General features: G+C 42.5%; 2 protein-coding genes across 2 annotated transcripts; one reads left to right on the top strand and one right to left on the bottom strand.

The window, feature by feature from the left end:
- Positions 1-1,212: 1,212 nt before the first annotated feature.
- Positions 1,213-18,182, bottom strand: top3a (DNA topoisomerase III alpha). The gene is made up of 20 exons (XM_084071566.1): positions 17,898-18,182; positions 16,790-17,126; positions 16,191-16,250; positions 16,009-16,082; positions 15,775-15,850; positions 15,396-15,504; positions 15,059-15,202; positions 13,814-13,984; positions 13,523-13,623; positions 13,011-13,085; positions 12,054-12,136; positions 11,451-11,661; positions 11,103-11,288; positions 10,219-10,348; positions 9,344-9,457; positions 8,550-8,715; positions 7,438-7,584; positions 5,874-5,999; positions 2,788-3,611; positions 1,213-1,993 (listed from the first exon to the last, which is right to left on the bottom strand). Exons 2-20 carry the CDS (start codon positions 16,991-16,993, stop codon positions 1,815-1,817), a joined length of 3,180 nt encoding a protein of 1,059 aa, XP_083927692.1. The 5' UTR covers positions 16,994-17,126; positions 17,898-18,182; the 3' UTR covers positions 1,213-1,814.
- A 272-nt stretch (positions 18,183-18,454) lies between these two features.
- Positions 18,455-26,082, top strand: smcr8a (Smith-Magenis syndrome chromosome region, candidate 8a). The gene is made up of 3 exons (XM_084072717.1): positions 18,455-19,532; positions 20,092-21,942; positions 22,819-26,082. Exons 1-3 carry the CDS (start codon positions 18,931-18,933, stop codon positions 23,288-23,290), a joined length of 2,925 nt encoding a protein of 974 aa, XP_083928843.1. The 5' UTR covers positions 18,455-18,930; the 3' UTR covers positions 23,291-26,082.
- Positions 26,083-27,500: the final 1,418 nt, after the last annotated feature.

Genomic DNA, 27,500 nt, shown 5'->3' with positions numbered 1-27,500 from the left:
CCAATTGCATCCAAACAAAAGAGAGAACTCATGCAGGATACAGGGAAAAAAGTTGAAACGGAAAGTGATGACAAAATTGCTAGGTAGGCTACACTGGAACTGGTAGGCTATTTAACATTGAAGTTGATAAATGGGTAGCCTACTCTCTCCTGATTGGCTGAAATAAACATAAAATAGGCCTAGTACATTTTAAGGTGGCTTGGGAATTTCAGCCAGGAGTATAGGCTACCCATTTATCAGCTTCAATTTTATAGTAGCCTAACAGTTCCAGTGTAGCCTACCTACCAATTTGTCTGCTCACATCTTTGTGTCATAATTTTAGTCTATTTTATAGCCTATTTCATATTTTATGAAATCATGTTTTGCCCAATAACAACTTGTCTGTTAGAGACAAGGGGCAAACAATTTCACGTTAATATTGCTTTAAACAGGTATTTAATTATTCATTTAAAAGTAAAGTGCAATTAGTTATTTATTCATTACACACTACATAAAATAACATACTGTACCATTTTATCTGACAAGGAAGACAAGACACAAAAAACCTCATCTGCTGGTTAACACCAAATACCCGACCGATTCCGTCTTTATCCTCCAACAGTTTAAGATGAAGAAAATCAATCTACACATTACCAAGTCAACGAATTCAGTTCAACAACCAATGCAGTATATAGTTGTTTAGTTTTTTGTTTTTTTTCAATTTCAGCACTGCTTCTGTTTATCAATGAAGCCTTTCTCAAAGTCCTCTGTTATGCTGTCAGGATACAAGAGATTATAGATTAAATTGATTCAAGGCCAGTTGAGTAAATCTCTTCATTGTCAAGTACATTGACAGCCTGAGGTTGCAAGAGTGGTCTACTATATATCAATGTGTTCCTGACCGGTAGCATCATCTTTGCTGCACATCCTGTCAGTCAGACAGGAGTCAGAGTTCTAAGTAAGGTCAAGTAGAGCTAAAGGTCAAGTGTCAAGTTCATTTTGAATTTTGTCTTCAGCATGAAAGCACATAAATTATATTTATATTTCAGCTTGACATTTTAAGGCTTCAAATAAATACCTTTCTCCAACTCTTTAGCACCCCAAAAACAAAGCCCCATGACTTTATAAGCAGGACCCAAAAACAGACATCCATTTTTGAACAAACACTTACCTAGGAACTATTAGTGTCAGACATGTACGGAATGTTCTGTTCTGGTTCTAGTACTTGTACACTAAGACAAAAGGCCTTGGCAGACTTCTGTGTTTAAATCCTGTTGCGTGTGCTGTATGGCTGCCAGCCAACAATATAACATTATCAGCAATGTACTGTATTTGCCAGCTACCAACAAATCATTTTACTTTGTTACTTGTGGTTGGTCTTAGGATCAAAGCTGTGGTATAGATCCTAGAGACAAGGGGCAAACAATTTCACGTTTAAATTGCTTTAAACAGGTATTATTTAATTATTTATTTAAAAGTAAATTAGTCTTTTATTCATCACACACAAACATAGAATAACATACTGTAACAAATAAAAGTAGCATACTATAAGAGATTGAATGGATTTTAACAGCAAAACCCATCCATGGCCAGGGTGTCCCTAAATTCCATAAGCTGCATAACAATCCAGCATAGAGTCTCTGGGCCCTATTTTGCACGTCTTAAGTACCAGGTCTTATGACTTAACTTAAGACCTGGAGGCGTGGCCAATGCTGTTTGGCCATTCAAAATAGCCAAACAGCCTTGGCCACGCCTCTAGGTCTTAAGTTAAGTCATAAGATCTGGTACTTAGGAAGCGCAAAATAGGGCCCTCTGTCTTCAGCCACCATCAGAGGTCACCGCTGTGGACATGTAACACGGGTGTGTCCAGGCTCATGGCAGATGCCACAGGTACGTGGTTTCTTGGCAGCAGGAGGTTTGTTGGCAGTTGCACCTCCCGTTTTCTTCCACGCCTTCTTCCCCCCGTCTGCCCCACCAGCGACTCCACCAGACCCGCCTCCAAAACCACCTGAGCCTGGGGAAGAGAGGTCACACGCAAACGTTTTAATTTCAAGGACCCCAATAACTCTTGAGAGTGTACAAAATGTAAAATGAGAGTGTCCATGTGTACACTCTCAGAGTTACAGACATGTAAGGGTCCATTTGGAACCCCCTCAAGGAACCCTGAGGGTCCCTGGACCCCACTTTGAGAACCACAGAGTTAAAGGAGAAGGTAAAAAGAAGGATAACAGATCTGTTATCCTAACACTTCCAGGTATGCTGGAAATGGAGGAAAGCACTGAAACATGTCATCTTCACATCTGTGAGTGCCTCAAGGTCCCAGTGAATGCGTTTCTGAGTCATGACATTTCTTCTATAGCGCTACCGCTACATAAATGTGTAGGTGAGATTGTGTATGACTTGTTGACTAGTTAGATGCTAGTTGTTCACAAATGCTATGTACGGTATGTAGATGGATGTATGCTGTTTGCTTGTCCACAGATGCTAAACATGTTATTTAATGATGTAATTTAGACAGGTGCTATATATGATGTTTACCTGCTATTTTAGTTACTTAGTAGAACATGCTTCTTTTCTTGGCACAATATTTACTTGGCTAGTACTTACTCGATCTTGCGCATTCAAAGTAGCTCTGGATAATCTTCCAAATTCAAAAATTGACACATCTGATATACTAATACTGTATATATTATGTATTGTTTGCAACTTTATATATGTGTGTCAAGTAGAGTAACATTTTTAGGATGTCTGAGATCAGTTTGCGTGTGTTTCATGCATGCGTGTTGAGTGCGCGTGTCTGTTCTTCACCTGACGGAGGCATAATCTCGTCAGCCCACTGGAAGAAGCCACACTGCTGGTCCCTCGGTTTCCCACGGGTGTGGAACGTGCGTCCTTTGTTCGGCCCGTCCTTCTGCACCGTCCTCATCACCGCTGGCTCGTTACAGTTGCACATGGTCTCTCCTCCACCACCACCTCCTCCTCCACCCCACCCGCCTCTGTCTCCTCCAGGGCTGTTCCCAAAGCCCATGGAAGGCCGGGGAGGCTGAGCGTTCCGTACTGTCGGTGGATGAGGAGCTCTGCCCTGCGGTGCCCCCTGTTGGTCTGGTTGATCGGCCCAAAGGAAAAAGTTACAGCTTCCGCCATTGCACTTGTAGAACTGACGTCCTTGGTTGGCGCCGTCTTTGCGCACAGTGAGGAGCAGAGCATCCTGGCCACAGTTACACACGACAACATCATTGCTGGGGTCTGCAACAGCACCGTTGCTGCCGCTGCCACCCAAGGTAGGCCGGGACTGGGGGGTCCAAGATGGTCGCGGGGGTGCTATGGATCTCGGTGGGTCTGCTGTAATGGGCCGGGGGGCTGGTGGACGAGGATCACCTACCCCACCTCTTCCTCTTCCCCCACCTCTTCCTGCTCCTCCGCCTCTTCCTGCTCCTCTGCCTCTAACTGTTCTTCCACCTCTACCTATTTCCCCTGTGCCTCCTCCACCTCCCCCAGCGCCTCCTGCTCCTGCTCGGAGGTATTTTAGGTCGAGCACTTCCCTCAGGGTCTCATCACATCCACCAATGCAGCCGACAAACTCCAGAGGCATCATGGGAGGCAGGGTGCCCCGACGGAACTTGAACTTTAACCTGGGGAGAATAACGCACAGGGGACATGGCGGTTTAACAGCACTGAGACTCAGTGTGTGACCAAATAAATGAACTGAAAAGATGTTGAGCTGTACTCCAGCATTGTTTAGAGCTGTATCACATATACTATGGTATAATGTTTGATATGAGGAGAACATAAAACTGTGCATTAATGAGGTAATTGTAGTCATCGTCTGAGTGGAATGTGCAGTGCTGGCAGATCTGCTCTCCATGTACACGTTGTGTTAATCGACACCTGGCAAGATAAGCTCCATTGTGGCAGATCCATTCTCTCAGCAGTATCTGAGACTTCATATGAACCAAATATGCAATAAGGTGAAAACGCTGTGTACTTTCTGATAAAGGAAAATGTACAAAGAGACGGAGAGAAGGGGAGGTAGAGATGGAGAGGGATAGAGCAGGAAAAAGAAGGAAGAGGCGGCAGGGGTTGAGATAAAAGGCAAAGGGGAGTTGATAAAGGGAAAATGAGAAAGAGACCAACAGCAATTATATAGGACTCATATCGTTGTGGTCGGGCAGAAACCTTGTATCTCCATATTTCACATTTTTATGTTAAGATTCTTTTCGTAAATGAATGCCCTAATACTACAGTGTCACACAAATGTGACAAAATATGTGGCGTATTTTTGCTATTTCTGAATGAAAGTGAAAGTGGTTAACACATTAAAATCGGGAAAGTCATTTTAGATTTTAGCTATATATTTAGCAACATACGTTCTTCAGAAAACTACAGCAGATATACAAGCTCACTTTGTGCCGCGCTGCAAGCTTGTACATCTGCTATTTTCAATCATCTTTGTGTGTTTGAAAAATCTTTTTATGCCTTTATTTAGAGAGGGATAGGGAAAGTAGGCTGACATGAAACAGGGAGAGAGATGGGTGACATGCAGCAAAGGCCGTCTGGATCGGGAGTCGAACCGGCATTGCAGCCAAGGGTGCCTGGACCGTCACGCTACGGCCCAAGCCACTTTTTTTTTTAAACACAAATCTTCTCTTCTGGGGGTCCCTGGCACAAAACATTTTTAGATGGGAGCTCCGCGGCCAATTACATATCATTTTGGGGGTCCTTGGTACGAAAAAGCTTAAGAAGTACTGATTTAGAAGGCATTTGTAGAATCGGCCTCAGGTCTTAATGGGTTAACTATGTCTGTGGGTTTTATAAATATTGAACCAATGAATACATACAAGGTTTCCACCAGAGAGCAACGATTTAGGAGTGTTCCAGTGAAAGAGAGAATGTGTTTGCGTGTTTGTTGGGGTCTAGTCTATTAACATACAGTGTAGGAGTGTGATGAATATAAGGAAAGATATGTATATCTTGTATTTTATTTTAGTTTTAAGAAAAACAACTTTGAGTTCTGCACCCAACTAGTCGCTATAGTAACAGCTGTTGGTGTGTAGCACTGCCCTGCGTTTGGATTGAAGAGAAGACACGTGAGAGAAGGGTTAACACCCACGTGAAGACAGAGATTTTGACCAGTTCTTGCAGTGCAAAGCCAATGAGTGTTTTGTGTTTACTGACTCCATGTGTTAGCCACTTACACCCATATACTTACTTAATACTTAATGGACCGGGGTCCCCCAAGGCTCTATCCTGTTTTGCCCTCCACATCAAATCAAGATGTAGCCCATCTACACGCTCATGCGACGCTTTGTGAGCTTGTAGATCTGCCCCCCCCCCCCCCCCCCCCCCCCGGAATAGGGACACTAAGGTTCATGTGGTTAATATTGCACTGAAAGGGGACACCATGAAAAGAAATGATCTGGACAACAGTACAGTTACTTGTCATGATCAAAGGACTTTGAGCAGGTTCAGTACATGGGAAATAAAAGGAGCAGCAACCCCCTTTTTACATTCTTATTGGGATGGAGATTTTGTCTCTTGTATAAGTTATTCCAATCCATTAAGGGGCAAGGATTGAGGAATTGTGATGTAATTTGATGCATTGCTTACATTGGACGGACGGACAGATAGCGATCAGTGAGATTATGACGTTTTACAAAACTTTTGGCACCTGGGAAACAGTGGCAAGAAACATGTATCTAGAAAAATCTAAATCATCCGGGTGGTGCAGGGGGTAAAGTTCCTGCCCGTAATGGAAACACTGCAAGCGCTTCAACAAACACAATTTTCATATTTTTGTTCTGCCAAATTCCTGAATATTAGCTGCACAATTAGCATTGTGCAGATGAGCCGAGTGCTTTACAGTGAAAAGTGACAGTTGTCCAGTCTATACTCACATGTGTACGGGCCGAGGCTGGCAGGTGGGACAAATGCTCTCATCTCTGCTGACCTCCAGCACCATGTTGTCAGGGAACCACACAGCTGTCTTACAGTCTGGGTAGCCAGAACAGGACAGGAATTTACTGGAGAAGGTTAAGGGAGAGAAGAGATAGAAAAAGAAGAGATGAAGGGAGGGTGGGAGCAGGAATAATTAGGTAGAGCGAGAAAAAGAGAAGTTGTTTAGTTTTCGATCTTAAAAGCTACAATATAACTTTCCTGTTCTACCCCGGCTTTCAACCCGGGTCTCCTGTACAAGTGCTGAAATGTTAACCACTGAGCCAATAGAGCCTGCCTGCTTGCTCAAGGGAGAAACTGAACTGAAGTTTGACCCAAATTTCTGTCAAACCAGAACATGGGAGCAGGGAGATCAAATACAACCACCCCAATTGTATAGTCATATTGTAATATTGTAATAATATACTCTACCATACAGATTAAAATTGTAATCAGAAAAAAAAAGGAAAACGTTACAGCTTTAATACTGCTTTAGGTTGCAGGGTTTAAAGAGCACAAAACATATGGGGCCTTATTCTTGGAATTATGCTTAAACTTATTTTCATGATTTAATTATTCATGATTCATAGAAAATACTTTAGTTTACATTTATGCACACATGAATGTGGTTAACAATCACCTTTGCCTCTGGAAAAGGACCAATTACATATTTTATTGTAGGTATATAAATGTATCACATGAGGAAGAGTATTTATTCAGATTGAGCCATGGAAAACAAAAGAAAGAGGAAAAAAAGTCCACTTTTGTGCACCCGTTTGTCGGCTGTAAGTGGACAACGCATCTACAGTATCTAACTGTCAAGATATATAGCATAGCAAGAGGACTACACAGTTGGCAGGATGCAGCTAACAGACGGCTGGGATATACCAGACCTGTCACGAGTTCTCTCTGGAAAGACCCCAAAACAAGGAATCCCAGAAAACTTGGACAGTTACAGGTATGGCATAGTTACAGCATGTCCTCCTCTCCAAAACAGGGGCCAAATCAGCACAACATTATTTTATTGGGAAATGAAAGCTTCATGAGCAAAAAACTCCTGTCTCTAAAAAGGTGTTCCCTTCATTAAGTCAATGTTGGCAATTTTGCCACAAAATGCATAGAATCTCTCATGTCTAACTGAATTAAGGTGTGTTTTTTCGTATTGCAGTTTTGCACACAAGAAATCTTAAAATGCCGTACCTCTGTATTATGTGAAATGTGTCCTTATATTGAAATTTTAAGAAAAAGGAATATATTGTTGTGATACAGTATATACCGTTACCATCAGTGCTTCAAATTAAAATAGTATTACAAACTGACCAACCCTACAGTAAATGATCAAATGCCAGTGAATGTGCCAATGAACAGAACACACAGCTCTCTGTAGTTCAAAGGATGAGCGCTCCTATACCTATAACACAACATAATCATCAGGAAATTCACTTATATAGTCTGACATGAACATAGAGATATGATCATTTCCACATCTAACTGTACTGTACTGTGCAGCCCTCAGTTTTGTCTCACTTGTTTCCTTCTCTCTTCGTCTTCAGCACCATGTCCCGCCCACAGTGAGGACACTTCCTGACCGGGAGGGGAATCTCCATGTCCTGCTGCTCTGTCTCTGTGAACTCCTGAGCTGCACCCAGGTACGGGGCCAGAGCTTCATCCAACCTGACACACAACATCAATCACAACAGTACATTCATTGTCTCTGCCATGTCGAAGGTGTAGTCGAGAGTCGAGACTACGTTTTCGCCCATGTCCGTCTGTCCTTGTGTGTGTCAAGTCAAGTCAAGTCAAATGTATTTATATAGCAAGAGTATAAAGGTGGGTCTTCAGTTTGGATTTGAAAATCTCAAGGCTTATCTTAATGTGAAACGGGAGATTATTCCAGAGTATAGGAGGCAGATCTTTGTTGTCCAAACATCACATTATCTCTATAGTCATGTGATCAAGACGGATCTGTCCGATCTTTCATATTCCATCCTGATTGGCATCTAAAGTTTGCAGGGGTGGCTCGTTTTGAACAAAATGCCTCAAATCATGAACGGAGCGGCCGATTGCCATGAAACTTTACATTGGCCTGTTATAGCACCACCAGGCGGACTTTTTTGCGCTTTGTTTCTATGAACAGATTTTGTCTAAACATCACGCAAATCGGTACACATTATCTCTATAGTCATGTCATCAAGACGGACTTGTACGATTTCTCATATTTCATCCTCATTGGCTAAGATTGACTTCTACTACCTGGCCTGGTGGAGACCTAGTTCTTAGCTGTGTCACAATTACTTAATAAGTGCAACAACCAAGTTTAACCAAGGTATGCGGTCAGGTTTAGGCCTGGCTCAGGGAAGCGGACGCCCCTGCCATGCATAGTCCTCCATCGGCACCGTTGGAGGTGCGACAGGCCAAGGCCTAGCAGGTACACCATCATCCTGTATGAAATAATGCCAATGCACTTGGACAAGTCATTTTTCCATCCCATTCCATTTGTTTTACTTTTAGCTAGATAACGTTTACTGATCAAGAGATTATGAAGACTTGACAAACTTGACAACTGCATAGTATTATTGGCAGGTGTACAGAGTATACTCTAATGAGTGCAATCTTTCTAGTTCTACTCTGTGACTCACTTCTTGGCCTTCCTGACAGACTCAATGAAGACCGTTTTGTATTTCTGGATGTGGTGCTGCAGAACGCTCTGTTTGTCCTTCCTCCCTTCTGACACCAGCTTCAGGTCTGCTTCCAGCTCTGCTCGCAGGTCAGGTTTGGACATCTCATAGCCCATGGAGTTGTAACCTACAGAGTAAAATCCCCACTGTTCATTTACTTAACCCATTAAGGCCTGAGGCCGATTCTACGAATGCCTTCTAAATCAGTAGTTCTCAAACCTTTTCGTGTCAAGAACCCGGCGGACCCCCATCTGAAAATGTTTTGTGCCAGGGTCCCCCAGAAGAGAAGATTTTAAATATTCTAAAAAAAATGTCAAAAATAGCAGATGTATACGCTCGCAGTGCGGCACGAAGTGACGCGCTGTGAGCTTGTATATCTGTTATTTTTGAGAACCACTGTTCTAAACCAATGTTCTAAATGACACAGATGCTTATACGTCTTTAATGAGTTAAACCCCATGCGTTCTGTGCAAGTTTTCCCCAGAATACAGATGCTGTGGTTTAAGTGGTTAACTCTGAGAGTTATGGATCCATTTTTACACTCTCAGACTTAAATGAACAATTTTACTGTGCGCACACGCACGCACACGCACACACACACACACACACACACACACACACACGCACTCTAATGGTAATATATTTGTTGAATGAGTCATAGTTTCCTATGAGACAAAGCAGAATAACGTCAGAGCGTGGCCCTATCTGCGTGGTGCATGCAGTGAGGATGGGCGTGTGAGTTTGTGTGTTCGTACCCTCCACAAGACCCATGCCTAGTTCTCCGGGGATGAACCTCTGGTCATCAGTCAGCCCCACATACATACGGCTCTTTATGGTTTCTATGTGGTCAGCATGGGTTGCATCTGTACCTGTAGGCATTGTGAGAAAACGTTTTTGAGAGAGTAATAAAATCCCTCATGGAGCTGAGGGGGGAAAACGAAAAATGTCATAACCAGGGAAAACATACATTTAAAGTCAACGGCTATCTATCCATTTAAAGTCAAAGGCTATCTACAGTATCTATCTATTTATCCATCCATCCGTCCATCTACAGACATGTCACACATGTCTGTGTGAGTACAGCCCAATGGCGATGCCCCTGCTCTATTTACTCTACTCCAAGTTTTCAATAGCCTGCACCCATGACTGTTAACACATTGACTGCCATTGATTTCAGATTTTTTGCAGTAGACTGCCAGAGATTTTTAAATGAAAAAACAAAAGTACTCAGGAGCCGAGATACAGAATTTTAAAGTTTTAAGTTAACAAGGAAGTGGGTGGGAGTCTAAATCTTCGAAAAATCAGATCTCCTTGGTCTTTGGGTCAAATTAAGAGTCAATCCTATATACTGTATGTGAGACTAATCTGATATACTGTTCCATATATGAAGCTGTTGCAGGGCGATGGTGTGATGGCAAATATGTATGTCACATGTGCCATACTGTTTTTCCATCACTGAAAGTCTATTTGTGCATGTAAGAGATAGAAAAAGATTGTCTCTCTGTGTGTGTGTGTGTGTGTGTGTGTGTGTGTGTGTGTGTGTGTGTGTGTGTGTGTGTGTGTGTGTGTGTGTGTGTGTGTGTGTGTGTGTGTGTGTGTGTGTGTGTGTGTGTGTGTGTGGATATTGTACCTATGCCATGTTTCTCCATCAGTGATATGAGATCAGCCTCAGTCAGCAGCTGAGGAGGGCTGGTTTGTCCGTCCACCATCTCTATAGTTGAGGGCTGGAACTGGGAACCTTGTTGGTACACTGGGATCACCTAGAATCAGCATGTATCATACACACAAACGTTTTGTTTTTTTTACACAGTACAGTCGAGTTGTGGGGATCAGTGGAGGTAATGTGGAAATCATGATTATTGTGGTAGAAGCACCAACTGCTAGAACCAACACTTCTCCTCGTTCACACACACTAAAGAGTCTGAAAGCCCTGCTACTGGCCCCTAGGGGCCACTGTGCTGCCCCTTAAGCACCACAGTGGGTGACATTGCCATCCCCAGAGCCCCATGCTGGCACTACTGGGGTTATGAAATTACTATTAGTGGGCTTGTGGTGGTGGGGTCTCTAGATTTTGAGATATCTTGTGTGAAAGTGAAAATGTTGGAACTAGGGGAAAGGTCATAGATCACTGAAATCATTATGGTTCATTCTCTGCAGAGCATGAAGTAGCACAGAACATTCCACGGCAATCTAGGCAGTAGGTTTTGATATATGATGTACTGTTGGACGGACAGACCAACCAAACAGCATTGCCATCGTTAGCCACTTGAATCCTATATACATCATTGTAGATCAAACTTAAAGGCGTTTTAAGTTTGTACACGCTAGTTTCACTGAATGTTGGTCTATTCTATCCTATTATGACATGTGCAGAAATACGTACAAATTATTAGGGTACCTAATACAGGACCTTTTAAAAAGTAGTTACAAAGTATGTTACACTGCCAGAGTTTGTCTTTTGTCTCAACTGTATTCACCGTATAACATGTTCCTTTAATAATCATAGGCACACACCTTGGCGCTCCACCTGTCATAGGGATAAACGTCCAGGTAGTTTCTGGCGATTATCATAAGTCCAGAGGCGGAGAACCTCTCCTGGGCAATATCTATTTCTACCACGGTCTCCTGCCCCACGGCATCCTGGGATACACAAGCCAGGAAGTGACGGACGATAAACTCATACACGCGGCTCTCGTTGCCCTGGAGACGTAGGGTAGAAACAGAATGACATTAATTTATAATTACTTCAGTTGTAACAGTAGATACACATGGGGTGCACACATAAGCACAATGCTAGCATATGTGGCATTTTAACAAGTGCAGTGTGTGTTGGTTGAATACTTCTAGCTTTATGTGCTGTACCTGCAGAGCGTTGGCATATTTGGTAGGGTGTATGGGGGGATGGGCCTGGTCAGACTTGTTGCCCTGCCGTGGGTTGGGTCCCCCAGGCTGGTCTAGGACCCGTTGGGCAAACGTTCCCCAGGCTTGGCTCTCGGTTTGCTGCTCCACCAAGGGAGCCAATGCCAAGTCTTTGGGGAACATGTTGGTCTCTGTGCGGGGGTAGCTGATGAACCTGAGGGGAGGGGATATACAAAGGCCATAACTAACAGGTTATATGATGATAGGAGTAGGACAGGTGTTTTTTTTTCCAAATATGTAGTGGTTCTTGAAGCAGATTTGCAGAGTGAGATGGATGTCGATAGACAGTTTTGTGTAAATTGGACTTAGGACTTGGACTTTTAAAACTTCTATAAAAACAAAATGTCATGTGTCTATCATTTACCATCTCACAGAAATGTGCACAACCTTCAGGCTTGAACCCCAACAATAAAATAAAATAAAAAGAGAATAGATGGAAACACTGATAAGAACATTTAGATATAATTGAACAAGGACAGTTTTCATACATGACGTTAGAATGCATGTTTTAACTACTTTTATGTTTTAACGTACACAAATACTTACCCTTGTGTGTACAGCTTTTCAGCTATTTTCATGGTCTCTTTTGCAGTTAATCTTAGCTTCCGTGATGCCAGTTTCTCCAGTTCCTGTCAGAGAGATGGGGGAAAGGACTGTCAGGGTTCAGGGCAGCAGGGACATCACAAACCAGGGTTCAAGTCTCTGATTTCAAACATCCTACTCTTTTTTCAGCGTGACAAGCAGACTATGAGAGGGTCTGTGAGTGTCTGTGTGTGTGTGTGTGTGTGTGTGTGTGTGTCTGTCTGGAGCTAATCTCGCATACCGCTGGACAGATCAGCGCCCAAACGTTGTATGCACGCTGCCAGTGGGTAATTGAAGAACCTCCACTACTTCTTTTTCAATGTAAAGTCAATGAGGTTGTGATTGCGCTGAAACCTTGCCAAAATTTGGAGTCAAACCTCATCAATATGTCATTGACGACTGACATCATAGATGACACAGGCTAGCCACATGAAGTCCCAGATCCAGATTAGAGCCAGGTGCGAGATCCACATTGGAGCCACGCTGTTTCTATCCACAATATAGTATTTGTCTTGACATTTGTATGTACTGTATGTGTCCTGGTATTCTATGTATTAACTCATTGAGTGCTATTCACGTGTTTCACCGCTATGGTGCAACGTGCCAATCACGTGTTTCACGTGTTTTTGAAAAAATAGTAAAAAACTCAAAAAAGATTTTTCCTTTCTTCGTTTTTTGGGGGGAAAATTCAGAACCCAAGATATCATTATCTGAAGATTTGCAGCTCCATCCACTCCTTGTTTAACTTACTTACTTTTTTTTAACTTAAAATCTCTGGCACAACATAGCCAGAAATAATTCTGGCACTCAGTGAGTTAAAGTGCTATATCAATAAAGCTGCCTATCATTAGCTCAAACAGAATTAAGTATGTGAAGAGTGTATATTTGTTTTTATCATTTTGTGTATCCATATATTCTTACCACAGTGTCCAACGGCACCGGCCTCCACTTGCTCTTGGGTTTACTGGTTACTGAGGTGACTGTTGCTAAGGGATTCTGAGAAGAAGATTCTTCTGTAAATCTGTTATGTACTGTATACATACATATTATATTTTTAGACATTTTAAGACAAACAACGCTTCCAGAATAATGATATGGGGGGGGGGGGGTTAATTACTCAGGGAGGAAGGGATAAACACAAGTTATACCTGAGAGCTTGACAGAATATAATTAAAAAACATCTTATCTTATTTGACATACAGCAGTAGTTCCCAAATCTTTTAGCTCGAGACCCAAAAGAGAAATTTTAAGTCCCCCCAAACCAGCGAAAATTGCCAATCTACAGGCACACAACGTGCTGCACTTTGATTACCTTTTTTTCTGAAATATTTCGATTTTTTGTCATTTTTGAAAATCGTTGGATTCCTATGTAGACACACAGCGGTGAGCGTAGATGTACAAACAAAAAAATATAGTACATACACTACACGCACCTCCATGCATATCTGGTAGAGAACCAGGCATGCTGTGTGGTGGAAAAGACGGTTTCTTTTCCAGCTGAAATCGACAGTATCCTCCTCTATTCTATGGAGAACTGATGAAGAGAGGGAACGAGAGAGAGAGAGTTAAGAGAGATATATGGGAGAGAAAGGGAGGAAAAAAATGAATATCAAAGTAATACATCATATTTTGGGGGCGGAAAGACATGCGACACAGGTCTGCAGCCGGAATTCATATTTTTGTGTATAGGTATACAGGTGTGTGCTGTACATGGCTGTTTTTACCTTTGATCTTGTAGAAGGTCTCAGGTATGAAGGCCTGGATGGCTTTGAACCGTTCCACCACAAACCCCAGAGTGGGGAACTGACAGCTGCCGTACGAGACCAGCTGATTGGCCAGAGACTCAGGAAAGATCTTCTGAAGCCGGAGCGTCTGGAAGCGAGTGAAGGACGCACCTGGGGCAGAAGACAGAGGACAGTTAGATCAGTAGAACCAACTACTGGTGCCATCTGCAATTTTAAGATAAAGTTTGGCTTTCCAAAGTCCTCTCTGTTAATCTCTGTTAATATTAAGATAATAATAATTAGGGAGGCGTTTTCATGGATCACACGATTCGCACTGCAGTTCTACCAAGACTTACACACTAAAACGCACCCGGATTGGTCAATGTAATTTCCAGGGCTAGCCTACATCCTTGCGTACAATATAGGTCAGTGGACCTAGCTGACGTAATCTAAAGCAACCAGCTTCAGATTACATCAGCTAGCTTTTAGTCTGTTCATGTACTGGACAGAATTGACTGTGCATTGGGTTTTAGGGCTGCAGTCTATCAATTACTTTCTTAGTGATTATTATATCTATTATGTTTTCTATTAATCAAATAATTGAGAAGCATGTTGTTGTTTTTCCGTTTTTTATTTATCACCATATCAATGAATCTACGCAAAACAATATTTTATAATCGTATAATATGATTACGGCATACTTTATATTCATCGTCATACAACGTTGTTGCGCAGTGCATTCTGAGCTTGTAGATCGGCTATTTTGGAACATTTTGCCTTTAATGACATGTCCAATACAAATGTTACCCCCAAAATCGATTATTTTATTTAACCCATTAAGACCTGAGGCCGATTCTACAAATGCCTTCTAAATCCGAAGAGTTTTCTGAAAAACGTTGCTATGTTGCTATATATATATATATATATAGCTAAAATCTAAAATGACACAGATGCTTTCCCGGTTTGAATGGGTTAAATTGATTATTTTCCATAATCGATTAAATCAATTCGTTCGATTAACTGTTGCACAGCTATTATGTTTCATCAACAGATCATGGCAGAACTCAAGTGTGAACCATAATAACTCAGTGGGGACTGGAGTAACAAGAAAAACACAGGAATGTCACATCCAGCAATTAGGCAAGTTCAATACAACCCACATAGCTGCTTATGGAACAGCAACACTAGGCATTCCTTAAGAACCAACTGTCGGGTAAATTTATATTGTTGGCCTGATCACATTACCTATCCTGAGGTCCAGCTCCTGTCGAACATCAACAGCGTCGTTAACGTTAACGTCTGGCTCTATAAGCGTCTCACAGGCTCGTCGGATGGAGTTTGGAGTAATCTCAGAGAATTTTGCCCGGAACACTTGTATATTGGCCTTTACTGAAAAATACACATACAGTCATAATCATTATCATGAGCAAAATAGCACATTGTTGAAAAAAATGTAGTTGCCTTTTATTGTATAGTCATATACACAGACATGCTTGTTTGAATAATTTATGTCAGTAAGAAGGGAGTTTGGCAATTTTGCAAGATGCCCAACCACCTCTGCCAACACACTGTAATATCATACCTGCTTTGCAGACATCTATGATCTCAAAGCCAATGTTCTCTCCCTCTCTGTCACAATCAGTCCAAATGACTAAAGCCTGGCACTGCCTCGCCTCTTTCTCTAGGGTACGCTACAGAGGGAGAAGGAAGGAGGGGTAGAAGGGTGCAAGGAAATTACATAAAAAGAGCTTGAAATCTGTCCATATTTAATATTTGTTGTCTTGATTTGGCAGATATAGCCCCCTGCTGCTAGCAGCATGTAAAGGCAATGAATATTATTATTATATTAATCATAAATATTATGGCCTTGTTGTTCAAAAGAAACATATAATAAGCAATTACAGTTAATCAATTATGAGTTAGGGTTAGGATTACTGAAAGGATAGAGCATATAAACATACCTTGATTTGTACAAAATTGTCAGGACAATATTTTTCCACCTCAGCATCAAACAGCAGCACGGGATTGCAACTATGCCTGAGGAGACGGTAGACATACAAAGTAGATACACAAAATAGGCTGAGATATGTGTTCACACATACAAAGCAAAATGAATCAGAGGGGACCAAATTCTATTCTATAGAGTGTGTATGATGTGTACCAATACTGTACACTGTCTATTGCTGCTTAGTTACCATTTCTTGAAATGTGCTTTGAAGTCCAAGCCCAGCAGATGTCCAGACACTGACGTCATTGCCACCGTCACATTCTGTAAGGGAAAGAATAATATACTAATAATGAATTTATATAAGACAGCTATAATTGACTAATATGTAAATCTACATTCACATACAAATCTATTACAATCTTAACTTACCTGACCGAACAGGTTGTATTCATATTCGTAGATTTTATTAAACTTTGACATTCCTTCTCTCTGGGAATGGAAAACATCAGTTAATACTATGGCAAATACTCAGGGTACGGATAACCAGATATACCAAAGTCTATTCAGGTAATTACACTGGTAGGAGATAAGCTGTAACAAACGAATAACAACCAATATAATAAAGTCCAAAGCTTCCATCCAGCATGTGGTGGTATTTATTTCGGAAATATAACAATTAGATTAGATTAAGATTACATGACATTACACGCCTTATCCACAAGGGAAATCATTTTGCTCGGGTCAATACAGATAAGACAATAGGTAAATACACCACAGTTAAAATACGCCACATTAAAACAGTAAAAACAAGAACAAAAATCATTCTAATGTTATGTGACTCTGACACTACATAAAAAACAGACACTGTTATGTAACTATGACACTATAATGTGAAAGTGAATGGCAAAACAGAATTGTCACGAATCACAAGTGCTATTCGTTTAAGCCCCGAGTGCGAATCTATGATCATCACAGGGTATATCCCTATTAGCTAAATCGTGCCCAGAACAGTCCATCCCAGTCCTTACCCTCCTCGCCGTCCCGCCAGACATGATCGCAGAAATCCCCTTGGCAGCATCATTCTTCTCAGCCACACACAGCACCCTCTTTATCTGCGTCCTGCGGATCATGTCAGCTGGCTCTGTGACTGTCCCACAACTACAGTAGTAACACCTGCTGGTCCTCTGGAGTCCTGATCTGAACAGAGCCCTCCCGAGGTTCTGTATCAGCATATCCCTTCCTAGCCTTGATACAAGACTGTCATATATTATATGACAGGTGACTGTCTTGTGATCAGAGGCTACCTCCGTTCCCTGCCCTCACAATGTGAGGTATGGCAACTGCCAACTGCCATTGCTTGGCTCCCTAGTCAAACATCAAAAGAAAATCAGAACAAAATGACAGATTTCACAAGGCATTACACGATTTCCCCCAACAATTGTATTCCCCCCATATATTGATATATATGGCACAGATGGCATTTGAAAAGTATGTTCCACTTGTGAGGTCAGGTCAGTGATGTGCATTATTGTAAATAAGCAGGTAGTTCTCACATGACAGTTGTTTAGGTGGATATAAAAATGAAAAAGAAGCCGTCATCTCTGGATGCATTCTAGACTGTATTTGAAAGCTAAAGTTGTCTCAAGGCATGTATGCACATTTGCCATGTTACACTGTAGCCCTTGCTATCTATCCTATAACTCAGTGGGTCTCAACCAGTGGTCCTTGAGGGGGTTCCAGGTGGTCCCCAGCTAAATGATGTAAAGTTGGTAACCAAATGGACCCCTTATAGATAGATCTTTAACTCTTGAGAGTGTTAAATGAAACCAAATGGACCCATAAGGGTCCATTTGGTTTCATTTAACGCTCTCAGGAGTTAAATTATTGTTATACATCTGCATTACTTAATTAAAGAATTGTTCTTTTGATCAACGTTTGCCTGTTATCTCTCCTATGGTACTACCAACATCAATACAGCATTTAATTGTGGGTTTGACAGGCTAAATCTCATCAAATGGTGGTCCGTGGCTCAAATGCCAAATAAATAATGGACCTTGATATGAACCACTGCCATAAGCTATGAAATGAGTGTTTGCTTGGCCATTAAATTGATGCTGTCAGGTGACCTTGCCATACCTTAATTGATGCTCTACTCCTGCAGACAGCCCGGTGTCAACATGTCACTGTCACTTCCAACTTTCACTGGAAAGCTACCTAGTACAGCTAAGTTATGCTACTATGGCTAGCGTGATTAGCCCCATATAACGACGTGTATAAAATGTGTAAACATCGAGATCAATCTTCCGATTAACATCTGGTGTTCGTTAAGGATTACACGAACACAAATATGAAGGTCAACGTGGGAAACAAGCTGAATTTAAAAGTTTTTGGGTAGCGAACAGCGAGCATGTTGTGTTTACAAATTCCGCGCCTGATCAGTGTGGTGCTGTCGTAAAACTGTCGTAAAGCGTGCAAAAGAAAATAAATACTTTGACACGAGACAAAGATGCATTGCATTTAATTATATTATAATAATAAAACATGTATGAAACTAATTATGTATATTTGTAAAGAATATAAACAGATAAATAAATACATCTATTTCATGAACCCTGGTCGTAGCATGATCACGTGACAAGAATCCGCTCAGCAGCTGGGTAAACATGGCGTCTGTCTCAGGAAAGAATGTATAATAACATGTAGTGTTTCTACCATAGAGTTAAAGGGTTTCTACGCGTCTGTTAAGGTTCCTCCGTCACAGTCGTGCGTTGAATCTCATCCAGAAACACGCTACGGGAGACGGGATGTGGTGCATGGTCATTTTAGACGTTCTTCTCAATTGATGCTACTGCAGATATGGTCGTGTTTCGTCTCGCTTCATTAGCCTGCATGATCCGCTAAATACCTGGAAGTGATTTATGGAAGTGATTTAGCTGATTGTTTTTATGGATAAGAGAGCGACTTGGCAGATGCCCCTGGTTCAGTGTCATTTGTATGCTACCTGCAAAATGTTATCATTGTTGAATTAACCTGCTGATGTGATGTGATGGTAATTTGGTCACTGTGACAGTCCAATGGATGCTTATAGCCTCCACTGCCTTGATTTGACCACTGGGGTTTGACTGCTCTTCTGATGTGTGTTTCTAATGCCTTGTAAAACAACACCACTATGATAGGCTCACCAGACGTGGTGGCGTTCACTAAAGAGGATGAGTTTGGGGAGACAAGTCCTGACCCCTGGGCTCTCCCTGAGGAGTTCTCTGTCCCTCTCCACCCTCTTGCCAACTCCAACCCGTGGGCCAAAACCTCATATGCCAAGTTCACCAAAGACTTCATTCTCATCTCTGAGTTCTCGGAGCAGGTGGGACCCCAGCCACTCCTCACCATCCCAGATGACCCCAAAGTCTGCGGCACCTTCGATCTCAATTACTTTTCCTTGCGTATCATGTCTGTGGATTACCAAGCCTCGTTTGTGGGCCACCCACCAGGGAGCGGTTACCCACGTCTCAGTTTTGTAGAAGATTCAAGAGTAGTGCTGGGAGACTCAAAGGAAGGGGCTTTTGCCTATGTCCATCACCTGACGCTTTATGACCTGGAGGCAAGAGGATTTGTGCGTCCATTTTGCATGGCGTATGTTTCAGCAGATGAGAGGAAAATCATGCTACAGTTCCAGGAGCTTTCCCTCCGCTTCTCCCAGGCATCAGAGTGCCTGAAGACTGGCAACAGACGAGCATTCGCCAAGGAGTTGCAGAGGAAGCTTCGGGACCTTGAGTAAGGACGATATCTACTGAAACCTTAACACAGTTTACTAACTGCTTTCTACTAATGTTGGTTACTGTTTCACAGTATATGAATGTATCTGTGATAGTTTCTCTACTTCTGCTATAATGGTGTATAATTCTGTTTTAATAGAAAGCAGGGTGACATCACAGGGTGCACAGATGGCATTCAAAAATGTAAAAGGGGCACATATGGATGAGACACGGTATCTTCAGACTGTTGCCCCAATGCGCAGCACAATTAGGTTCTTAGATACTTTGTTGTATAAAGAATTAGGGAACTTGATTGGGGTCTAATAATGGAGAGAGACAGGAAACACAAAGAGAGAGAGTAGGGGAGTGACATGCAGCAAATGGTCCGGCCGGCCGGGAATCGAACCAGGGACTGAGTCTGACTATCAGGCATTAGAGCCCATGTAGTATGCCCCAGGGGACTTGATTGCATTTACAAAAAAAAAAAAAAAAACCTGCATCAGTTATGAATAATGGTCTGCATTATGGCCTGTTTCTCAAGTCTTCATTTGTTTTTGTTTTTTTTCTTGTCCTGTCAGGTACACGCGCTCTGTGCTGCAGAAGGAGGAGGGACTTCACAGAGAGGCGAGGCCACAGAGCATCTACTCCGCCCACGCTGTGGAGAAAGCCAACGAGATCGCCAATGTGGAAAAAAGCATCTATGAACACAGGGACCTGCTGCGACAGATCAGCTCCTACCCACACCGCCCACGGCGGGATCCCAACGCTGTGACCTGCCAGAAATGTATGACTGAGTGTCTGAGTGAGTGCGAAGAGCTATCAGACAAGTACGCCCCACTTGCCAACCCCTTGAAGCGTAATTGCACTGAAATGGAGGAGACGGGGGAGAAGGGAGAGGGTCAGAGACCTCAAGATGGAGCTGAGGAGGACGAGGATGATGCTGAAGAGGAGGAGGGTGTTAAACGGAAGCCGTCCTACACCCCTCAGCTGATCAAAGCTAAGTCAGCCAAGTGTTTTGACAAGCGCCTGAAGACGCTGCAGGAGCTGTGTGACACAACATTCCACGAGGCCACTATTGAGCTGCTGAAGGAAACGGAGAGGAGCTTCCGGGGTGATCTGTGCTATTTGCACACGCGTCGCCTGGACCGGACACTCTGCAAGAAGCTGCAGATCACCAACTTCCTCTTCGAGGAAGACCTTGGTGAAGACGACGAGGAAGACGGGGTGACTTTAAGACCGTTCTGTGCTGTGAACCATGCTGTAGACAATGTTAAACTCACACACCCACCTCCCATTGTGCTGTGTCCTGAACCTCTAGAGCTCGATTCCCTTGAACCGCTTGAACAGCTGGATCACTTGGACCTAGTCTCAGAGACCAGTCATACCCAGGATAGTGAGCTAGGCCCCGGGGAAAGCCGCCTGGAGTCCTCTCCCTCCGATCAGACGCTGGAAACACAGGAGAGTTCAGAGGAGACCAAAGGCAGCTTTAGCAGTGACAGGAGCGGGGAGGGGCTGGGAGATGGCGAGCAGAGTCTAGCGAGTATGAGGACAGATCCACCTGACCCGGATCCTGACTTGACTCCTGAGCCTAATCATCCTACCTCTGACCGTGAACATAACAGTGACCCAGAGAGAGAGAGCACCAGTGAAGAACTGGACATTACCGCTTGCGAAGACGAGGTTGAAAACGGGGGTGACCAGACTCCCATTTCTCTGCTGGAGGGTGCGTCAGAGTTGGAGGTGCCCGAGGACAAGTGTGATGGACAGATGGAGAGTGGATGTGAGGGTGTGACTGAGGATGTTTGTCAGATAGAGCCTGAAGCATTGGTGCAGATGGACACAGCATGCTGTATGTCTCAGGAGGGCTTCCTCTATGAGACTCCAGGCCAAGATGCAGTGCCTGGTCTGGGGCACACTTCTAACCCACTACCCCCTCTCTCCCTGGTTGTCAACCAGGAGCCCCAGGCCTTCTTGCCGCCCCAGGGGGACTATGCATTAGGCTCTCCTCGCTCAGAGAGCCCTATGATTGGGCTGGAGCTGCCAGTAGGGTCCCTGGTAGACGTGGTGTCCCGGTGCTCAGTGGAGGATGGGTCGGACTGCACCATGAGCGCCTCCACTGGCTCTGACCGGGCTGCCTCGCCTCTGGGTTATGGAGAGGTATGGACCCTGAGACAGAGGAAGAAGGCAGGCCAGGGAGCACTGAGGTTCGTACGGCAATATCCATTCGCCTTACAGGCTCTGTGGTGTCTGCTGAGTGGCAGGACCCTGGTGGTGCTCGGGGCAGATGAGGGGAGGGTCCGCAGGCTGGTCGCCGCCCTTGCTCTTTTTGTGCCCGCGCCTGGCAGGTGTGGAGAGAGGGTCCAACCCTGGCTTTCCTGTCCTTTCACCCTCACAGATCTGCAGAGGTGGAAACTCATAGGGCTGCAAAGGTATGGGCAGAGAGGAGGAATTACACTTTCCTATGAATTCCTATTTCCTAATTAATTCTGCATTAATTCACATTGCTCTCCTATACTGTAGAGCAGAGAGGTATGCAAACAACTACCCCTAACCCCCCCCCCCATGAGGAATACAAATTGCAGTCATTGTTTTTTTATTATTGCAAACCTCAAAAGAATTACTACTTTGATTTTGAGAAACATTTTTTAGATTTTGGTCATTTTCCATCAGCAAGCCTCCTACCATTCCTTCATACCCCACAAGGTGGGGGTGCACCCCACAATTTGAATATTATGTTGGAGAAGGCAGAGATGATATTTTCAACCACAGTATTGGTTTGTTGAACATGACATTGCAAGGACATCCTATATATCAGCATGGGAGTTTTGGCAATATAGCTACCCAGAACCATATCCTGTTTTCTGCCTGGTGATAGCAAGCCAGTCCCTAGCCCTCCTTACACCTTATTGTATTCAGTCTTATTATGTCTGACTCAGTCCTCCTGAATAGTTCACCTACCTGGTGATGACTCAGCCATAATTTCAGACTTCTATTCAGCCCACATCTTTGTATTTGTCCTTAAACCACCTGTTTCTCTATTTCTCTTATGATAAAAGTATTGATCGCAAGTCCAACTTTCCTCCATTTCCTCCATTAATTCAACGCGGCGTGCTAAAGGCTGATTCTCTCCCTTTGATAAAGATAATGCCCTCTTTAGATAAAACAGCTCCTTGACCCAGAACAAATTTTAAGACATCCGATCTTTGTATAATATACTGTATAATTTCTGTACAACAGGTACTGTATGTAAAGTAATACGATGAATCTCTCATCCTATCCCAACATTCTCTCCTCTCTCCCCGCAGAGTGGCGTCTCCTGTGGGTTCCAGCATGCTTTTCTCCCTCTCACGCTACAGCCGTTACATCTCAATATTGGACGCCGACCAGAAGACTCTGCGCTGCCCACCGTACCGTGGCCAGCTGCTCGCCAACATCGCCGACCACCGCACCTATGTCCGCCGCGGCTCCACCTACTTCCTGCACGTCCAGAGCACGCTCAGTAGCTTGGCAGCCAGGGCCTTCCTGTTCACCTTCACCCACCACCTCCACCTCCCTGTCAGCTCCCAGGAAGGGCTAGAGGCAGTGGAGGCCAGGCGCTGCAGCTTCTTGCAGGAGCAGCTGGGCCTGGGGGAAGAGGACAGTCAGATCCTCCTCTACCTCAGCCAGCTCATCACTCAGCACTACCTGGAGCCCGCTGCCACTGGGCCAGTCACCTTGGCAGTGGCAGCTCCTTGTTTTAGTTTTAAATACACCACCAGCGTTTTATACAAGATCTGATTATTCTACTGACAGATGGACTTTGGGTGGATTGCATTGTTGTGGGACCAGAACTTCCTGAGGGGTTTTGGCGAACATCACCCTTTATCCACTGTCTTGTAGTGGGCCCACACAGGTGATCTTACTGCTGAGGTTCAGCACTGGTTATATTTTTATCTGTGGAATCTTTCTGCCTTTCTTTGTTTTCATTGCTTGTCTCCTTCCTGCTCATCTCTACTTGGGCCATATTCACGCAGTGTCCGTAAGCTTTTACTTCTTACACAGCCGTGGGAATATGGTCAATAGGGAAACAGGTCAGTAGACAGAGTAGGAAAAGTGAATGTAAATGGGTCAGTTTACTTCTGTTTATTTAGTTTAGAGCATGCTCAGACACCAACACACAGAGAGTACAGACGGCCTTGAGCTAATCTGGTCTGGTGTCCTTACTGTAGTGTCACTCATTTCACCTCTGTGGAAATAATGTTCCTCATATTGCTGACTCATCCTTCCTTTTAGTATACTTTTTTTTTTTTTTGCCTGGCATTTCAATCCATCTGAACTCAAGCCAACATGGCTGGCATTGTGTTCAAGGGTGGCCTGACAGTAACTAGCTTGCAGATTGGTCAAATCATGTCCTTATTTAAACGTCCACCAGTCATTATCTAATTTATCAACTATGATATCATCTCAATGTTTTTCAGGTTTGCTGTACTTGCCGCCTCCGTGCTAACATAATCTGGCTGCTATGAACAGAGGTTTGAGAGTGGAGAGGGATGTCTTCTTTATATGAGCTTGTGATAAGTCTCTTTACTGTATAAGGCTCCATTATAATATTACTAGATTCTCAGAAGAATCTTTTTGTTTGACTCACCTGCTTTTTAAAAGTTTGTTTTCTTTCTTTCCTCCATACATACAGTAATTGTCCAGTGTTTGATGTCAGATTGAGCGTCAATTTTGTTTTAAGAAGAGACTTGGTTGTGTATTTCAATCCAATAGATTTGGACCTCTGTTAGGGAGAGCATAGATTATATACGTTCTCAGAGGCTGCTTCAGGTTTTGGTGATGATGCATGAAGTGTGTGTGTATTGTTGTGTGGATTAGTCCCAGTCAACTCCCTGTGATATTGCATGTCCTGAGAAACCCATCGCACATCTGTACACTGGTGTACCGGGCCAGTGGCTGCCAAAACCTAATATGAACTGCTGGTAAGCATTGCCATGAATATACTGACTCAGTCAGACCAAAAAAGCAACTAATCTTAAATGTATTGAATTTCACTGTTGTCTTAACCACTTTCACCCTGGCGTGCCTATTTTTGGCATGTCATTATAGGCGAAGATTTTCAAAACTTTTCAAAAGATTTTTGAATAGGGCCTAAGTGGTTAATTGAAGTTGTATGAGAGTATTGTGGCGTCAGCATGGGACTGTGTTGTACCAGGGTGAATCACCATAATATAAATGATATTTCTTGTTCTGCTGTATCCTGAGAATGAACCTGATGACTTTGAGTCTGAACAGTTTGTGGAGACGGCACTGAGATGTGATGTTGTAATAGGTGTTGTTGTGTCTTGAGACAAATCAATTAACTGACACATAGATTTAACTGTGCCATTGTAGTGATCCAGAGATTTAACACATGACTGATGCCTGATGCCGTCCATGATTTTACCCAGAAAACCAGTTCTAGTCACATTTGATGGCTTGGATCATGTGAACACATTACTTTGTTTCCTATGCTATACAATAGAATTTTTATCATACCAATGATGCTGTACCCCCTTATTGGTTAGAATATGACGAATTACAGTAGTATACTACTAGTAGTAAACTCTTATCTCTTTCAGAGTTAAATTAACACTTTGGATTTGACTGTGTAGTACTAGTATTTTCCATTGCCCTGAACTGCAATGTTACATACAGGACAGCACAGTCTGGGTGCTGATTATTATACACACAGGGTTTAGGAAAGCTTTATCACTGGTGAAACAGGGAAAACAATCCCTGCCAAATCTTAATAAAAGTGAACTTAATCTTTAGCGTTATGCCGCAAAAACTTTTTTTAAAAAGTCTCTAGTAAGTAGAAAACTATTACCCATTTCTCCATGTTTAAGTCTGATTTATACTTGGTCATATGATAGTTGGACGATCTACAAGCTCACAATGAGCTTTTAGCTTTGCTATTTCTGGTGCGGGACACTGTCGTACGATGGAGTATAAATTAAGCTTTATAGTGATACAATTCAACGCAGCACTATCAAAATTGAGCCAGAGGCCTACTTAAAACTACATTGTGCATATAGCTGAAAAGTACAGACAAAAGGAGATTAAGGTGATTCCTCTTCCTATTTAGAACAAGGCAGATCCTGGTTTGATGTTACTGTATACAATCGACTTATCTATGTAATTGCACCGTATGTTGTTTATAGGCGTTTCAGGCACAATTTTATTCCGTATTCCATTCCATCAGAATCAAATTTTTACGTGAGTCTCAAGATTATTTTTTAAAATATTATTTTGCCATATTGGATGTCTTAATTTCTTGCAGGTGTTATTGTTACACAATTATGGCTTAATTGTTATTGTCATCTCGGTGCAAAAAGGTGAATGTAATCACAATAAGCCATACCATAGTGTGCTTAACATTGTCTTCACATTCAGTGTCCTTACTGTATACTGTCTGTCTGTAGAGTATATACTAATTAATGTCTCATCCTGAGGTTTAAACCATTGGCCTCGATCGGGGGGGATAACATCACTGTGTCTGTCAGTGTTAAACCATTTGGTGAATGTCTGGATATTTTTATGTAATATTGATATTTTATTCCATTAAATTATTTGAATGCATTGAGATGTTTTGAGTTGATGTCACACACACACACACACACACACACACACACACACACACACACACACACACACAGTGTAGCAATATAATGTAGAAATACTCTCTTACAAGTGAACGTCCTGTATTAAAACTTTTACTTGAGTAAAAGTACAAAAGTAATTTTACTTAAGTAAAATGTTGTTGTGATTAGGTATTTACAGTACCGAATGTAAAAGTACTCATTATGCATGCACAGTGTCTCATTTCACTATTATTGGATTGTAATTAGCTTAATAAATAAGCATTTATAAGTTAATGTATGTTTTATTATAATTAAATCAGCAAATAACTGGTAACTTAAAACTGTCAAATAATTGTAATGGAGTAAGAAAAGTTATTTGCCTCTGAGATCTAGTAGAATGTCTAGAGTAGACGTGTAATGTAATCTCAACTAAAGTACCTCAAAACTGGTTACATATTTGAAGTAGAGTACTCAAGTAAATGGTGGCCAGTATATGATGTCTGTACTATGATGACATCAGGGATATCTGACATATGGGCATAAAAGGGACTCAGACAGACAGACAGACACTGATACAGAGATATTTGGATTTTTGGTTCAGGAAAACCACTGCAATACATATCGCATGTTTGAAATTGATTGGTCGGACATTCCTCGACTATCGCTGAGACAGACTGACACACACAGATTCTGCATTTATAGATAGATTTAAAATGGATTGATATGTGCAGGAAAGAGGAAACATCCCACGTGGAACTTGTTCAGAGTCCATCCCCTAACACAGTGGTTCTCAAACATTTTCATGTCAAATTGATATGTATTTGGCCACAGACCCCCAGGAGACACCCATAAGAGAAGATTTGTCAAGTTATTTCAACATTGTTTGAAAATAGCTAATCTACAACCATGTGGTATCGCAACTTATTGTGAGCTTGTAGATTGGCTATTTGTGAATAACAGATTTTTTTTTATAGGGCTTAATGTTTATACCGTTCTTCATTTTGCTGGGGACCCCCTGGAACCCCCTCAATGACCCCTGGTGTTCCTGGATCCCACTTGAAGAACCAATGCCCTAACATCTGTAAAACAAAGCTATAAAAAAGTAAGCTGAAGAGATTGTTACATGCTGTTGCTGTACACTCAATAAACAAAAACAACAATGACAAATATCTGACAATAGACATTTACACTGTCACATCACAATGAAAGTGAACCCTGGCATCCTTATTCTGGGGAAAACATTAGCCGAAAATAGCAGATGTAGGCTACTTGTGCAGTAGATCAGCAACATTTTTAACAGATATTTAGTGCAGCCCATGGTAATAAGAATAATAGGGCCAAATGGCTACGTTTAGTTTTAAGCAATTTGGGAACCCATTCGGTAA

The sequence above is a fragment of the Gymnoscopelus microlampas genome (assembly GCF_963454915.1).
Source record: "Gymnoscopelus microlampas genome assembly, chromosome: 11".
NCBI lineage: Eukaryota > Metazoa > Chordata > Actinopteri > Myctophiformes > Myctophidae > Gymnoscopelus > Gymnoscopelus microlampas.
This window is presented reverse-complemented; position numbering and strand designations above follow the sequence as displayed.